Consider the following 17,521-nt stretch of genomic DNA (forward strand, 5'->3'; position numbering starts at 1 on the left):
AAAAAAAAAAGATGATATTCCACAAATGTTCTTTTGTTCAATGACATCGTTTTGGGTTTTTGAAAGGAAAACAGTGTACCTGAGATAGCTTCCAAAATAAGCAACGATATTTGGGTGTTTACAGTCTTTCATCATAATAATTTCTTGCTGCACAACTGCAAAATCTTCTCCTAGAATAAACAAAACAAACATGTTGAGTGCTTTAGTAAGGTACACGTTTCAAAGTGCCCGTTTCTTTCAAAGCATAGTCATGGTGTTATCAACACTACTTTTAATGGTAATTACCATCCTGGTTTAAGAGAACATATAGCCCAATGACCACAGGCATGAATTCTGGGGGTAGGCTAACCCCACTGTTGGTCCTAGAGTAAACTCCCTGCCAATTAGTCCTGACTTATAGCAACCCAACACAGGGTTTCTGGGACATTCCATCTTTATGGGAACAAGCAGCCTCATCTTTCGATGGTGAGTCTGGATTTTGTGGTCAGCAATCTAACACTTACCCATTAGCACCACCGGGGGAAATCCCAATTCGATCCCATGGGCAAATCATTCTCTGTGCCAATCTTTCTAAGTTACTTTTCTCTTCTGTGAAAGGGGAATAGCAACAATAACTATCTAGCTCATGGGGTTGTTAAGGGTTAAATGGACATGTAAGAGCCTTAGAACAGTGCCCAGTACAGTTTAAGAGTTATATAGCATTCGATATGATTAATACCATGCTGCAAACAGGAGGCCAGTGCCGTCTTGTTGATTCTGACTCTTCAATTAATTAATGCACTAGGAAATGTACTACTTTTCTTCTACTGCCAAATAACATCTAATATAATTTTGGCATAAATTAATAATTGCTTTATGTCTGGGAGGAAACCCTTACACACCAAGCCTATCAAATGTACTGTCACCGACTCTTTGTAAGACTGAAGGTCCCATGCTGCAGTAGTACTGGGTTTCCAAGTAGCCCACATATACAGGTTTTTCTGTACTTGAGTGCCTGGTTACAACTGTGGTGGGATGCAGCATAGGATTGTATCTGAGACTGGCCAGACAATTAACATATTATCTCTCTCCTCCGATTCCCTCCCCACCCGAATTTGCCAAAATTAGATCTGGCAATCCTATAGCAGTGTCACATGCTGAGGTCCTGAAAGAACACTTGTCATGGAGAGAAACGCAAGCACGGTGAATGCAAATGTGGTGAACCAGCGCTGCAGAAAGAGAACACACGGGAGGGTTTGCATTTAACGTAGCACGGCACCTAACAACCACCACAATATGCCACCGACAACCCGATTACAGGTGTCTTAATGGAAAGTAAAATATAGAAGTCAGCAGGCTTCCCAAATTCCTACCCAAGTCACAAAGAGGAGGTTGTTTATCACAAGATCTGATGGGTCTGCTCTAGTATTTCCAACTGTAATGTAATTCATGAACTGTTTGAACCCATTACCCAAACCTACCTTTCTGGCCCAGGTACAAGGGAGAACAGAATGGAGAATATGCCCCGCTTTTAGTCTGTGCAACAAAGAACGCACAAAACCCAAAGATTTCTCAGGGCGAAGGAGGGATTTTCATGCTTTCAAAGCTTCAGAAGGAAATCACTGCCCCAGATCCTCATGAGTTCGTTTCTCACTATTAAGAATTCCTCATTTTGAGTATGGTAAGCACTCAGAATTAGAAATAATAAAGCCACAGTGACACTAGTAACAATTTTCCTAGGCATATGAAATAACTGGAACGTTTTGTAACTGTGGTTCTTCATTAGCCCCTCAATTATACTTTCCCCCCAACTAGTGAAAGGGGGGCATGAGATTGGTGAAGTTGGCATGGACGCCGGCTGGCTGCTGGCAGCCATCACGGCACCTCAAAGGGAGGTGCTGGTCGAGGAAGAAAGATCGTTCATGAAGAGCACTGAGGTGGTGGGCAGTGAATGAGGGAATCAGATGATGAAAACAAGGCTACAAAAGGTACTTGGAAAAATCCCCTTATTAAATGTCCAGAAACTTTTTGAAGCCCCCTCCTGCATGCCCTGGCCTCTGTAATTTCCAGAAGTATTGGTGCACGACCTTGTGTTAGGTTGCCTTGAGTTAGAGTCATAATAAACGACTGCAAACATCATACCATCTACAGTGGTCTTTGTACATATCATATTCCTCGTTACATCAACGTCTGCATGTCTACATGTGTACGAGTAGAAGGTCTTCGAGGATAGGACTAAGGCTGAAATCATCTTTGCATCTCTAGTATGAGATGAATAAAGAATTTGTTGAGTAAATGAATCTACTACGCCACAAATTTTCTTCCCACGATCACGCTAATTCAGAAATGTCTGTTGCGGGGTTAGTTTCATCCAGATGACGCGGCTCAGCTACAACTTCCCGATGTACTGAAATGTCTGTGAGTTGAAAATGACTCGATGGCAGTGAGTTTCCCTGTCTCTTTTTTAAAGGAGCCCTGGTAGTGGAGAGATCTACATATTGGGATGTGAACCACAGGGTCAGCAGTTTGAAACCTCCAACTGCTCCATGATAGAAAGATGAGGTTTTCTACTCCTATAAAAATTTTACAGACTTGGACCCCCACAGGGGCAGTTCTACTCTGTCCTATAGGCTCACTCTGAATCGGAATAAACTTGATGTCAGTGAATTTGGTCTTTTGTTATGGGAAAAAAATCTACTGCCAAGTGTTCTCCGAAGAAGGGGTTACCAATTTGTTTAAAATCTGGAATGGTGTGGTAGTTATATAATCATGTGTCAATTTGAGAGGATTAAATGTGAAGGGGTGGAGTCTAGCCTGTCAATCAGGTCAGAGCCAATGAGGCCTCTGTGTGGGCATGGCCTTCTCCTGGGGATTCTGGGAACTCCGGTATTCCTCCTTGGAGGCAGGAGACACTTCACTCTGTGCTCACTCCCTGTGAGACATCCCTGTTGAGAAGACACATGGAACTACTCTAGTGCCCTGAGCCAGAAGAGCCATGGAGAGACCCGTCAGTGCTGAGACGCTTACAACGCCACTGGATCCACAAGTTTTCCCACCCACTGGCCTGTGGTCTTCCTGTATTCAATATCATTTCATGTGTTTTGTGAGTCTGAAGAGGATTATAAAGATTGGTATTGGACATATGGGCTATTATCCGACTGATGGACCTGATCTGGACTGGGCTGGGACGTTTTCTTAATATTCAATTGCTCTTGTATATAAAGCTCTTTCTTAAATACATGAGTGTCCATGAATTTGTTTCTCTGGTCTACCCAGACTAAGACAATATGGGTCATGGTTGTGTCCTTTGACCATACGTATTCAATCTGTATGCTGAGCAAATGATCCAAGAAACTGGACTTTGAAGAGAAACTTCACAACAGAGCTGAAGGAAGACTCATTAACAACTTGTGATGTGCAGAAAGTGAAGAGGTCTTGAAGCACTTACTGATAAAAATAAAGACTATAGCTTTCCTTCACTAAGAATTACACACCTCAACATGAACAAAACAAAAACCCTCACAAGTGAATCAATAAGCAACATCATGATAAACAGAAAAGTCTGAAGTTTTTGTTTTACTTTGATCTGTAATCAACACCTGTGGAAGCCGCAATCTCTAAATCACATGATGCATTAAATGGAACAGAGAGACAGCCAAAGACCTCTTTCAAAGTAAAGCTGTCACTTTGAGGACTCAGATGTGCCTGACCTAAACCAGTTGCTTCCTATGCACACAAAAACTAGCGCATAAGTAAAGACGCCCAAAGAATAACTGCTCATGGTACTAGCAAGAAATATTTAATACACCACGAACTACCAGAAAACAAACAAATCTGTCTTACAGTCAGAATGCTCAACAAGCGATCCAAAATCGGTGGTGAGGAGGGTGTAGGAGGCCTGCTAAGGCGTGATCAAGGGCAATGTAACCGAGAGGAATCACTGAAACCCAAATGAAGGCTAAGCATGATAGCGGGACAAGAGGAAAGTAAAAGGAAATAGAGGAAAGAACTAGAAGGCAAAGGACTTTTACAGAGGTCTAAATACAGGTATGTACATATGTAAATATTTTATATATGATCATGGAGAAATAGATCTATGCGCATATATTTACAGGTTTAATATTAAGGTAACAGAAGGACATTAGGCCTCCACTCAAGTACTCCCTCAGTGCAAGAACACTTTGTTCTATTAAACTGGCATTCCATGATGCTCACCTTCCCGGCATAAGCAAATATGGTGAAGAAAGCTGATGGTGTCCAGCTACCAAAAGATGTAGCGTCTTGGGTCTTAAAGGCTTGAAGATAAACAAGTGGCCATCTAGCTGAGAAGCAACAAAGCCCACATGGAAGAAGCACAGCAGCCTGTGTGATCACGAGGTGTCGATGGGATCAGGTATCAGGCATCAAAGAACAAAAAATCCTATCATTGTGAATGAGGGGGAGCGTGGAGGGGGGACCCAAAGCCCATCTGTAGGCAACTGGACATCCCCTTACAGAAGGGTTGCGGGGAGGTGACAAGCCAGTCAGGGTGCAGTATAGCAATGATAAAACCTACAACTTTCCTCTAGTTCCTAACCCCCGCTCCCCCCCATTATCATGATACCAATTCTACCTTACAAATCTGACTAGACCAGATGATGTACACTGGTCCAGATAAGAAGTGGAAACACAGGGAATCCATGATAGATAAACCCCAGGATCAATAATGAGAGTAGCCATACCAGGAGGGGAAGGGGGAGGTGGGGGGAAAAAGGGGAACCAACCATAAGTACCTACATATAACCCCCTCCCTTGGGGATGGACAACAGAAAAGTGGGCAAAGGGAGATGTTGGACAGCATAAGACAATGACAAAATAATAATAATTTATAAATTATCAAGAGGTCGTGAGGGAGGGGGGTGCGGGGATGGATGGGAAAATGAGGAGCTGATACCAAGGGCTCAAGCAGAAAGGAAATGTTTTGAGAATGATGATGGCAACAAATGTATAAATGTGCTCGACACAATGGATGGATGGATGGCTTGTGATAAGAGTTGTACGAGCCCCCAATAAAATGATTTTTTTTAAGTGGGCATTTTGAGACTTTGTCTCACATATTTAGATATGTGTTCAGGAAGATCTACCCCCGGCGAAGGTTATCATGCAGCATTAAGTGTAACATCAGCAACAAGAGGAAGACCCTGACGGAGATGAACTGACAGAGTGGCTGCCGCCATGCAAGGGGCTCAGGCCGAGCAGAGCGTGAGGAGGGCTCTGAGTTGATGCCAACTTGATGGCACACCACCATTAAACCATCCATGACGCGTCTTCAAAAAGCAACTGTCCATCCATACACAGGAATCCCACGCAACGCTGGAGACCAGCGATGGCTTTGCGAAACACCTCAGACGCTGATGAACCTGAAGGGCAATACGCTGGGTGACATCAGTCAATCACAAATGGACAACTATTGTATGAGAGCACTACTGTAAAAACTCAAAAAGAGATTTTCACACTAAAAGAATTAGTTCTTTGATGGTTACCAAGCGCTGGAGAACAAGCAAGGGAGGAAAAGTCCCTGGCTAGATGGTATGTGATCATTTATACAACGGTATAAATGTCTGATTTGGGTGAAGTGGAAGGCCTAGTACAGTATGAGGAAAGGCAGCAAAAAAGGAGGTAAACAGGAAAAGACTTTGGGAAGTGTGCAAGAGTTCAAGGCTATGGTCCAGATCCCAGCCCAGGGACTCATTCCCTCTTGGGGGGGTACCAAGGTCAACTAGCATAAGGTTGTCCACAAAGACCCAAAAAACAAAACAAAACCCAAACAAGCCCCACTTTGTGAGTAGCCACATGAGACGGCTTGTGAGCAGCCTTCTCAGGTGCAACTACTGGTGCCTCCCTGCCGGGAGAAAGGCAGAATGAGGAACATGGAAGGCACACGGAACCAATTCGTCAGATGGACAGTGCACCACGCAAACGTCAGTCTCCACAACCCTGAGACCAGATTACTACTACCTACTGCTTTGAAAACAATCACGTGGGATGGTTCCAGAAAGAGTGAGAGGAAAACACGAGCAAAATTCAGAATCAGAAGAGACCAAGGTTACTGGTCAGACGGCGGAAGGGAGACCCCTGAGACAAGCCTGTAGACACCTTCAGGTCTGCGACAGCACTCACTCCTGTTAGGAGAATCCATCGTTTCGGATCAAAAGGGCAGCGTCTACCCCAGGACAAAGATCACAGGGCTAGGAGAGGATGAGGAATGGAACAAGGAGGAAGCGGATTTGGATACACGAGAGCAGACTAGGGGGTGGCAATGAATGACCATCTGGTTGGTACACCTTCATTTAAGTCACAATAAGAATTTTTAAAGAATTAAACTTAAGAAGAACACACACACACTGTCATGAATGATGTAATAACTACTCTCGATGGCAAACACCGGGCAGCACTGAATAAACAATGGGTGGTATGGGATCTACTAGAACACTCAAGGGAGACAGTCAAGAGTCTGCCTGCTGCCTGCCTATACCTATGTCGATGCCTATGCCAATGGCCGCCGCTCTACGGTAAAAGCTGGAAGGGGAGAAAGTGCCCCCTCCTCCTCCTGCCCCGGGCAGAAAAAAAACAATGTCCTAGCAGTCAAAAGATGACAGGAAAGAAGGTTCTTACTACAATATTGGCGATCCATGAAAACTGAGGAGTGAGGGTCCACTTGTGCCTTCTCACATATTTAAATTTTGCTTTACAGTTTAATAAATATCATTCTCATGGACACAAAACATAGTAGCCTCTTTTCTTTCTAGAAATCGTCCTACTTCTCAAGTTCACTATTCCTTATTGCGTTAGAAAAATAATGAGTTTCTCCTCTCAGTTGCTACCTAATTAATCAGTGCGGTCACATGGCTACATTTCCATTTTACTTCGATAACCAGTGCTACAAACAAAAACACCCAGAAGGAATTACAAGGAACTTTAATTTAGTGTGAAGACTAGCGAACAATGGACCAAAAATGAGGAGAATTAGATCAACAAATGAAGTGCATATCTGCGGGCAGATTATAAACGGTCTGCCTCCTTTTCTACACTGTGAAATGTGAAAGCTTGCTTAAGAGATTTTCTGCCCCTTTTCCAGGGATTTTCTATAATGAATATTTTGAGAGTTTAAAAACATCAGGCAACCACTGGGCCAAATCACCCACCATGTTCCTTATGGCTTAAAAAGTATGACTTTAAAACATACATAGAAAAAAGAAAAATTGTGATTCCAACGATCCCCAAAGACAGGCAGTTCAAACATGCAGGACGAACATGACAATGATGTGTCAAAGTATGTAGGAGTGTAAGTGAGCTCTAGTCTAACAGGCTGGATCACAAGCTATTACTCGATCCTTTTTTGTCATTAATAATTAACCTTTTATTGGAGAACATACACCAGTTCAACAACTTCTACTTGTACAATTCAATGACACTCATTTTATTCTTTGGAGTCATCCCTCCCCACTAACACACAATGGTTGCTGTGGTCCACTGATCCCAGGTAAATAGTTCTTAAGACCCAATGTTAAACTACTGCTTGGTTTTAAGAAGACTGCATGGGATATTTTGGGTTCAAACATTTTCAACCACTTAAAATGGAGCTGTCTTACCAAATGTGGGGGAGGGGCGCGCGTCGTGATGAGATTTGAGGGAAGACTAAAGCGTAGGTGCGATTTATAAGTTAAGCGGGACTCTGATGCAGGCCTGAGTTGTCCTGGCAAACAAGGGGTAAAAAAACCAGAAGATTCATTTTGAGATTTGGGGGAAGAGTAAAGTGTAGGTGAGACTTAAATTAAAAGCCCTATTCTGAGGGGAGAGGGCCTATCTTGGGACTGGACTGCAAGGTGAATCCAAGGTCTTACTTCCATAGACTTACATAGTTAAGATGTAAAAAGCTGTGTCCCGAAATCTCTTTTTCTGAAGTTCTGAATCTACGCTGTAAATCAAGGCTGCTGCACAGTGTCAATGATTTAGATTCTCCAGGCAAGAATGGGATGCTTCGTTCTTGCTGATGAAAAGTACACACAGCCAAGTTTCTCACAGTCTGTGATTTTCAAGAACAAATTCTTAGGAAGTAACCAAGTCACAGTCATTCAAAGCCCAGGTCCTGTTCTGACTCTTTACAGTTGCACCCTTCTTGGAAGAAATACTGTCTCCTGCTTGGAGGCTTCACACATTTCTTGTTATTTGTGGTCTGAGAAAAGCCTGGGCAGAAAGAATCCAACATGGCAGACTGGCAGCTAGACGAACCATCACCTCTACAACACAGAGAAGAGTCATGAAACGAATGCCAACCCTGAAGCCTAGACCTTCGAAGTAAAAGATAAAGAAGTAGCTCAGATGCCGCTGAGAAGAGGTGACTAAATGAAAACCGTGAACAAGGAGCAATGAACGGCCAATTGCTTTAGCTGCAGCCCATTAACTTCTGAGACACTGTGTTTACGTTTTCATTCCTCTACATTTGTGATTTCTTTTTTGAAATATTGGGAACAACATTGGAGAGAGCTGGTTAGTTTAGGTAATTTGTACATTTCCCAGACTCTCTTCTATTATTGACGTCTATGCAAAGCCACTCAAAGAATAGATGATTTCCGTTCTTTCACATTGAATTGAGGTGTTTTATGGCGTGCTGTTGTTGGGCGCCATCAAGACAGTTCCAACTTACGGTGACCCTACAGGCAACGAAACAAAGCACCGCGCGGTCCTGTGGCATCCTCACAAATGCCCTATGTCTGCACCCACTGTGGTAGCCACGGAGCCCCTCCACCCTGTCGAAGGCCTTCCACTTTACCAAGCATGGGGCCTTTCCAGGGAGCCGTCTCTCCTGATAACGTGTCCAAAGGATGTAAGACCAAGTCTGGCCATGCTACTGTTCAGGAGCATTCTGGCTGCCCCGCTCTTTCAATACAGAGCTGACTGTTCTTCGGGCAGACCGTGGTACTTTCAAGATCTGTGCCAGCCACAGAATTGAATGCACTGATTCCTCCTTAGTCTTCCTTAGTCCACCTCCTACTTGTATGACCTAGCATAGGAGCTACCCTGGAGGATGGCCTACGTGTGCTTGAGAAGAACGTGCACTCTGCTTTTTTAGAATTGTTCAAGCCATCTGGTTCCTTGTATTACTGTTAGTAGGTGCCATCCAGTCCGTTCCAACACCCAGCAATTCTGTGTTCAACAGAATAAAACACTAACGTGTCAGCCTGCATCATCCTCACAATTGTTTGGTTGGAGTCCGCGAGCCCCTCGACACGGCGCTGTGTCAGTCTGTCGTGCATAGGGCCTTCCGCTTTTTCATTGCCACTCTACTTTACCAAGTATGATGGCCATTTCGTGATGCTAAATTATTAGAAGTGGTACATTAAAGTCTTCAACTATTACTGGCAAATTACCTATTTATCCTATTTGGTCAGTTCTAGCTTCGTGCATCTGGGGGCTCCATGGTTAGGTACAAGTATTGTCTTCCAATCTTTTTCAAAACAACAACTTACATTGTGGGGCAATATTTTGTGTGGAGATCTCTCAGACTACAAGGTCAGTGATAGCCTGTCAAGAAAATGTAATAACGACGATGCAAACAAGTCTTCAAAGAAAATCATTTTCTCCTACTCTAGCACGTTACAGAGTGCAATAAGTACAAGGAGCCCTGGAAAAATTGATGGCAAATTCCATTATCTTTTCATTCCCTTTTCCCACAAGCTTTTTGAAGCCCCCTCTTTCCCTGCTGTACAGGACAGTGGTATTTCAAGTAAAATACCAGTGTCCCATGGGTTAGTTTACATACTCGGAATCAAGGAGACTTTACACAGAAGGATGAGATTACAGGGTGATATGCCATATATACTCAAATATAAGCTAACTCGAATAGCAGCCGAGGCACCTAATTTTACCACAAAAACTGCATTGAAAATGTGCTGAAAACTCGGCTTATACACACGTGTATACAGTAACTTGGCATTTTTGGTAATATTTTCTGAAAAGATACGTCTACTTCTCATTAACAGAAGCCCTGGTGGCGCAGCAATGATTAAGTGCTTGGTCTGAACCTGAAGGTTGGTGGTGCAAACCCCACAGTGATTCCAGGGAACAATACCTGGCAATCTTCTCCTATAAAGATCACAGCCTAGGAAACCTGCTCAGGCAGCTCGACTCTGTCTCAGAGGGTCAATGAGTCAGACTCGGGTCAACAGTACTTCTCATTCAACATTTCTATTTCTGATTTTTTTTTCCACCTTATGAGAAAGACTGAAAATAAATTATGAATTGTATGTTTGCCATTCTCTGGATTTGGTCAAGTCAAAGTATGACCATATAATTAACAGGACAGAAATGTAATAAGCTATTCTTTAAAAAATATATACATGTTTACATGTTTTATAAGCAGTACCCTGCCAAATTCCCTTAACATTGCTTTCCCTACAACCCTAATTTATAATATTTTAGTAAGAAAAAAATTGGTGATATTTTGTTTTAATTTGACAGCAAGGCCTGTTCTTGAACAGTAATGTGATTATGTTAATAGGCACTATGAAAAGTGGCTGGTTTCTGACTTCAATTAGACAGCATTTTTCTTCTAATCCCTAGAATGGTTCTTAAAAAATGATAAAAAACCATTCATATTATTCAGATATCTTACCTATCCACCTCGTGTTACGTCAGCTAAGTGCCGAGCTTCTGCCAGCTGAGAAAATGGAGAAACCCTACAATACAGACTTTCTCTGAACTGTCCCCTCTCTTCTCCACCCTGAAGCTAATCTGTACCTGGGGCTGTCCGAAGCAGCCTCAGGAGATATACGTCGCTTTTTCAAAAGAATGGTCTCTCTTGTCCTAATTGCATTCCCTAGCAAACCCTCTCAGAATCTTACTCTATCTTTGGGATCTTTATTCTGTCCATTATCACTGCTCCTCCCCCTCCCCCTAGCTTGCTTTAACATAAAAACTACTTAACTCAACTTTCTACTACTACACATTAAACCTACGTTCCTATTTCTTTTTCAGCTGAGTTTCCTCAAAGAATAGTCAGATCTTTGCTTACTTTTCTTCCTCTATTCATGGAAGTATCCTAGGGTAGCACATTTCCTTCTAAGGAGGTCAAATACTTGTCTGCTCATTTTACATTGTTGAGGACTTACATGACTATCCCCACTGTAAACAAGCCTGGGAAATACAGTCTCTTGACCGATAGGCAGCTACATCTTCCCACTGCAGCCTATTTCTCACTCCATGACACTTAAACATTGCTTTTGCAAGGGTCTTTGGCCTTCGAAATCCCAAATCAAAGGCCTCTCATCAATCCTCATGGATCTGACATTTTCCTAGCTTTTGATATTAGCAGCCCCATACTTCTTTGTGAAACTTCCTCACTGTCCCCTTCCGGCATTGTTCAGACAGTGTCTTCTTCCTTTGTCAGCTTGCTTCTTTCTCTGTCTCGCCTTGCCTCAGGCAACCTAACTCATCCCTCAAAGCTTCAACTACTACCAAACATCAATGACTTCCAAACCCACGCCACCAGCCAAGATCTCTATCCTAAGTCTCAGATTTGTATACCAAACTGACAGCTCTAAGTATCCTCACAAGCAATCTCTCAACAAACAGCTCATGAAAATGCATTCTTTCTCTTTCCAGAATAGCTCAATTCCAGCCCACTGTAACTACTTGGTTCAAATTCTCATACTCATGGACATTCTTCCTTTCTTCTTGGGTACACAGCTGCCTAGCTATAGACTGTATTTTCCAGCCTTCTGTACAGTTGGGATGGTCATGTTAAGTCCTCAACAATGTAAAAGGAGCAGAGTAGTATGCAACTCCCCCTGGCTTCCTCAGGCTCCCTTCTTGCCAACTAACGATGGCTATATCCACGGCCTTGTCTCACATAAGCAAATGAACAACTGCCCTATTGTGTGATGAAACAGTGAGGTGGAGGAAGCACATGTCCCTGAATGACCCGTGGGACAGGGCTGATTTGTCATCCTAGGCTTACCTCGGTGTGTTAGTCTGGGTACATTAGAGAAACAAATCCACAGAAACTCATATGTATAAGAGAGTTTTCTATAAAGGGTAAGTGTGCATCAAGAAAACATCCCAACCCAGTGCTGCCCAAGCCCACAAGTCCAACATTAGCCCATATGTCCGACACCAATCCACAAAGTCCTCCTCCATCTCACAAAACACACACAGTGATGCCGACTGCAGGAGGAAAGCCAAATCAATGAACGTGTAAGCATCTCAGCACTGGCAGGATCTCCACACAGCTGCTCCAGCACCCAGGGCTGCATCGGGGTAGGTCCATGAGGCTTCTCCTCAGGGATGTCTTGCAGGAAATGAGCCTTGCCAGCAGAAGCAGGGAACTGGCTAAGGCAGCTGCACCCTGGTCTGACCATCACAAAGCAAGACACTCCAGAACTAGAAAGGCGAGGCTCACCCAGCCATTTATCTCTCCGCCCTTCAATGAACCCTACATGTGTTTATCGGCCAGGTTGGCACAATAAACTTTAACTCACTTGGGACTGTTACATGAAACACTTACCTTTTTAAAGCAAGTTTACATTTCTTTGTAAGCCTACTTAAACTGTATGCTAATACTTTCACTACTATATTTCTTAACTGGCCTCCTTGCTTCAAGTGTCAACTTACATTCTAATCCACCCGCTACATCACGGACAGCTATCTTCTACAACGTAGCCTTATCATCAGTCTTCTCCGTAATAAACTTCTGACATCCAGTCCGGCTTTCTGACACAAAATGCAACCTGTCTTTGTCTACAATCTGGCTCTAAATATCTCTCTAGCTTCTGATCTTTACTCTCCAAATTCATTTTTGGCCAACATACCCCACCCCCACCCCCAGACACTCTCTCTCAACTGCTGCAATCCTCACACTACAATAGTCTCGGGGAAACCAGAAAACCAAACGTAACCCAAACCCTCTACGAAGGGAAAGGCGAGTGAACATAAACAAGTCTGATGGGGCCACTAAAGAAGGTGTGAGGCCGACTGTCTGTCTGGGCCCACTGTCTGCACATTACACCCGCCAAGGGTTCTTCTGCATGAGAAGCACCTAAGGGTGCAAAGCTTACCCCAGAAGCTGAACCATCAACACACCACCACCACCCATGAGGAAAATGAAGTGGCTATTAGAATTGTAGAGACAATACCATTTTTTTTAGGTCAAATTTACATGACATAAAAGTATCCATTTCAAAGAACACAGTACTTAGTGCATTTACAATGCTGCTCAACCAATGCTTCTATTTCCAAAACATTGTCATCACCCCCAAAGGAAACCCTGTACCCATTAACAGTCACTCCCCTCCAGGCCCAGATAACCATTCATCTCTCTATGGACTTGCTTTTTCTGGATAGTTCACATATATGGTATCACAGGATTTGTGCCTTTTGTGTCTAGCTTCTGTCATTTAGGGGAATGATTTTGAGATTCATCCACATTGTAACACTTATCAGTATGGGTATAAACTTTACAGCTCCCTTTAGGTAGCTTTAATTACTCAGAAATAAATGAACATGGGTATAATTTATGAATGGCAAATATTGGAATCCATCCAAAGGCCCACACATAGGGGCTAACTGAATTAACTATGGTAAACTGCCCGGTGGATCTCCAGCAGCAAATGTGCCATGATGTCCTGGGCAGGCTGTTCAGTGAAAAGAGCAACAGTCAGAGTATCTATAGCATGCTACCTTTTGAGAAACTGAAGGGAAAAGGAAAATATTAACGTACGTTATCATCTGAGTACAAAGAGGACTAGGATAGGCTAAACCGAAGGCCCAAGAGTGGTCATCAACAGGAGAGTGAGCGCGGATGGAACGGGAACAAGGGATGAGTGAGGAGAAGGCACTTTGCTCGCTGAGCACACCTTTTCCTATAGTTCCATTAGAATACACGAGAGTTGTGCATGTAGTCTAAAATAAATAAAATCAAAGGTGCAAGGGAACCCTGAAATTGAATTCAAATAGAAACAAACTGATTGTATTTCAAATGAATAGCAATAGTATTTGAAAGAGGGGAGGTCAGCACAAGGAATTTACAAACACTAAATGCCCCCAAGGCTAAGGATACAGAAAGATGTGGGTGGCAGTGGAATAGATTATTAAACCTTTGGCTGCTAACTGAAAGTTGATGTCGCTCTTGCAGGGAAGCCACAAAGTACACATGGAAGAAGCACACCAGCCTGTGTGATCACCAGGTGTTGATGGGATCGGGTATCAGGCATCACAAAACCCAAAACAAACAACCATATCGATGCGAACAAGGGGGTTGGAGTGGAGACCCAAAGTCCATCTACATACAACTGGACACCCTACCCCTTCACAGAAGGCCACAGGAAGAAACGAGCCATTAGGGTGCAGTAGAGCACCGACAAAACACACAACATTCTTCTAGTTCTTTAATGCTTCCTCCCCCTCACTATCATGACCCTTACAAATCCGGCTAGACTGCAGCATGTACACTGGTACGGATAAGCGCTCTTGACACCTGGAATCCAGGACAGGCAAACCCCTCGGGAACAACAATGGGATTAGCAAAACCATGAGGGTAGGGGGCTAGTTAGGGGGAACAGGGGAGAAAGGAGGAACCGATCACAACGACTGATGTATAACCATTCCTCTCCAGGGGAACAAACAACAGAAACAGAAACAGAAACATGGGTGAAGGGAGATAGCAGGCAGTGTACGATAGAAAAATAATAATAACTTATAATTTATCAAGGGTTCATGAAGGTGGGAGAGGGAGGGGAAAAATGAGCTGATACCAAGGGGTCAGGTAGAAAGAAAATGTCTGGAAAATTATGATGACAACATAAGTACAAATGTGCTCGATACAATTGATGTATGGATTGTTATAAGAGCCTCTAATGAAATGTAAGAGTCCCCAATAAAAGGATTTATTTAAAAAAAAAAGAAAGTTCATGGCTCAAGTCTGCCAATCGCTGCATGGGAGAAAGACGTGGCAATCTACTTCCATAGAAACCCTATAGAGCAGTTCTATTCTGTCCTACAGGTACTGTGAGTCAGAACTGGCTCTGAAGGCAGGGAGTTTGGTTGTGGTTTAGGTCTGGCAAGCTGTTTTCAGAGGTGCAGTCCATGGAGCTTTTGGTATATGTGTCACTAGTCAGAATCAACTTCACGGAAACTATTAACAAAAGCAACGAACAACGGAGGGCCTGGGCAGAGTAAGTGTTATTAAACAGTAGGTGGGTTTGCATCCAGCCACAGGGAGCTCAGGAGGAAGGTGTGGCAAAATACTTCTAAAGCATCAACCAAGACATCCTGAGGGCGCAAGTCTTCCTCTGACAAAGGTGAGGTCAAAGGCAACTGGTACTGGGAATCACACCCGGACCCCAGTTAGTGGCTGCTTTCTCACGAGGACACGTGTTAGCAATTCCCAAATTACTTACATACATTGAAGAACTGAACGACTAGGGAAATAGTGTGGATAACAGAAAGCAGCCTCCGCCCTCGGAGAAAGGGGAATGCAAATATGGAATGAAAAGAAAGAGTACACGTGTTAGACTGGTATTGAACACCAATCCCAACACATGGTTTTGGATGGCTGGCTGGATGTGTGGACGAGTATAAATGTGTGTGGGAATATGCATGCAAATACAAGTTTATACACATCTGTTTCCTAGGTTGACCAGCCATGAACATCTAGAATCAAAGATAACTCTGAGCATCCAGATCCACTCACCACTAAAGGACATCAGACTCAGTGGAGTAATAGAAGACTCTAGGACAGCGGTTCTCAACCTGTGGGTCGCAGCCCCTTTGGGGGTCGAATGACCCTTTCACAGGGGTCTCCCGATTCATAACAGTAGCAAAATTACAGTGATGAAGTAGCAATGAAAATAATGTTATGGTTGGGAGTCCCCACCACATGAGGAACTGTATGAAAGGGCTGCGGCACTAGGAAGGGTGAGAACCACTGCTCTTTTTAAGAGCTGGGCCAAAGACAGTACACAAGAGCTGGGGAACTTGTGCCAGAAAGCGAGGAGGCGCTGACGCAAGTGACGGACGGAGCTATGCGTCCAAATGCAAAGACAGCCTCTCGAATGGGTTTCCGTGGGCCAAAGCTGGGATGGGACGTGTACCAAGATAATTCAAGTTAATAAATGACTATAACCATTTAAAAAGAAAAAAAAATTCACAGTCTATATTGATTACAGAAATAATTGAGGAAATAAAAGCTTCCTTTAAAAAGCCAACTTATAATGGGATTGCATAATTACTTCACAACCAGAGGGATAATTCAAGTAAGAGCCTTAAGTGAATAAATACTAAATGGAAGTCTGAGGAATGAAAAGATGGTCTCAAATTATCTCCCCTATGAGATACTCATTAATCACAATGGGGGAAAATGTGCTTTATAGTGAAGAGACCTGACCACCACTACCTTAACCAAGTGATACAACTTTACAGTGCCATTCATGAGGTAAATCGACAGCACGTGCCTCCTGATACACGGTTGCTCTGAGGAGGACACAGCATCAATACTGTGGTACTCCTGCCCAAAGATTGTTACTTACCCTAACTCCTGTACAAATTGACAGTCTTGGAAACCCACAGGGGCAGGTTTACCTATAGGGTTGTGATAAGCTGGAAATGTCTTGATGGCAGTGAGTTTTTTGAGCCTGAACCATGAGGAAACATTAATCAGCCCCAAACTGAAGAACACTCTAGAAGTGGCTTCTACTTTTTTTTTTCTCACTTATTAGTTTTTCTTTATTTCAAATGATTAAACTATGATCACATTCATTAGTACACGGATGAATGATGAAAGTCAGTTAGCTTAAATTAAGATCCTTAACATTGTGAGAATGCTCACATTTATTATATATATATTTTAAATCAATTTATTGGGGCTCATACAATTCATCCCAATACATAGATCAGACTTCAACTTTTAAAATGGGCTATGCATTCTTTTCGATTACAGGAAATTCAAGAGATCTGGTTGCTGAACGCAATTTGCCTCCAAATCCAAATTCAGGGCTGTGGTTCTAGGGTGAAGGTCATAGCTACCAGCAACCCTTGTGTTCCTGGATTCACAGATGCCTCTGTCTCCAGCATCTGTCTTTGTCTTGCTGCTGTGCATGTCTGTGTCTACTCTGGTGTGCTTGAAACTCAGAAGTGATTAGGTATAGGACCTACTCTACCCTGCATGCTTATAGTAACAAAAGAAATCTCCCTATTTCAAAACCGTCATATACACTCGAGTAGAAGCCGACCCGAACATGAGCCGAGGCACCTAATTTTACCACAAAAACTGCATTTAAAATGTGCTGACATCCTGGCCCACCAAGCCTTGAGGACGATACTCCTGCTGAGAGCAGCCAGTCCACAGAGAGGACCACATGGCGGGCCTCACAATGAGACACGGCATCCCTCACTGACCCATAGCCCTCCAGGGGACAACACTGGTGACAGTGTGGGAATTGTGGTGATCCCACCACACCGAGGCAAGACACTAAGGGAGTGCAACAGAAGAGCAAAGGGAACAGAGCAA

The 17,521-nt window shown here is 43.3% G+C and overlaps 1 protein-coding gene across 1 annotated transcript in view; it reads right to left on the reverse strand.

Moving 5' to 3' along the window:
• Positions 1–17,521, reverse strand: part of MAP4K3 (mitogen-activated protein kinase kinase kinase kinase 3) — a 130,098-nt gene that overhangs the window by 100,433 nt on the left and 12,144 nt on the right. Inside the window, exon 2 of the mRNA XM_013006850.2 lies at positions 80–170. Coding sequence (XP_012862304.2) covers positions 80–135 — 56 coding nt within the window. The 5' untranslated portion in view covers positions 136–170. The remainder of the gene's footprint in view (positions 1–79; positions 171–17,521) is intronic.

The sequence above is a fragment of the Echinops telfairi genome, unplaced genomic scaffold, assembly GCF_000313985.2.
Source record: "Echinops telfairi isolate 266 unplaced genomic scaffold, ASM31398v2 ScPeMD7_10;HRSCAF=50, whole genome shotgun sequence".
Lineage (NCBI taxonomy): Eukaryota > Metazoa > Chordata > Mammalia > Afrosoricida > Tenrecidae > Echinops > Echinops telfairi.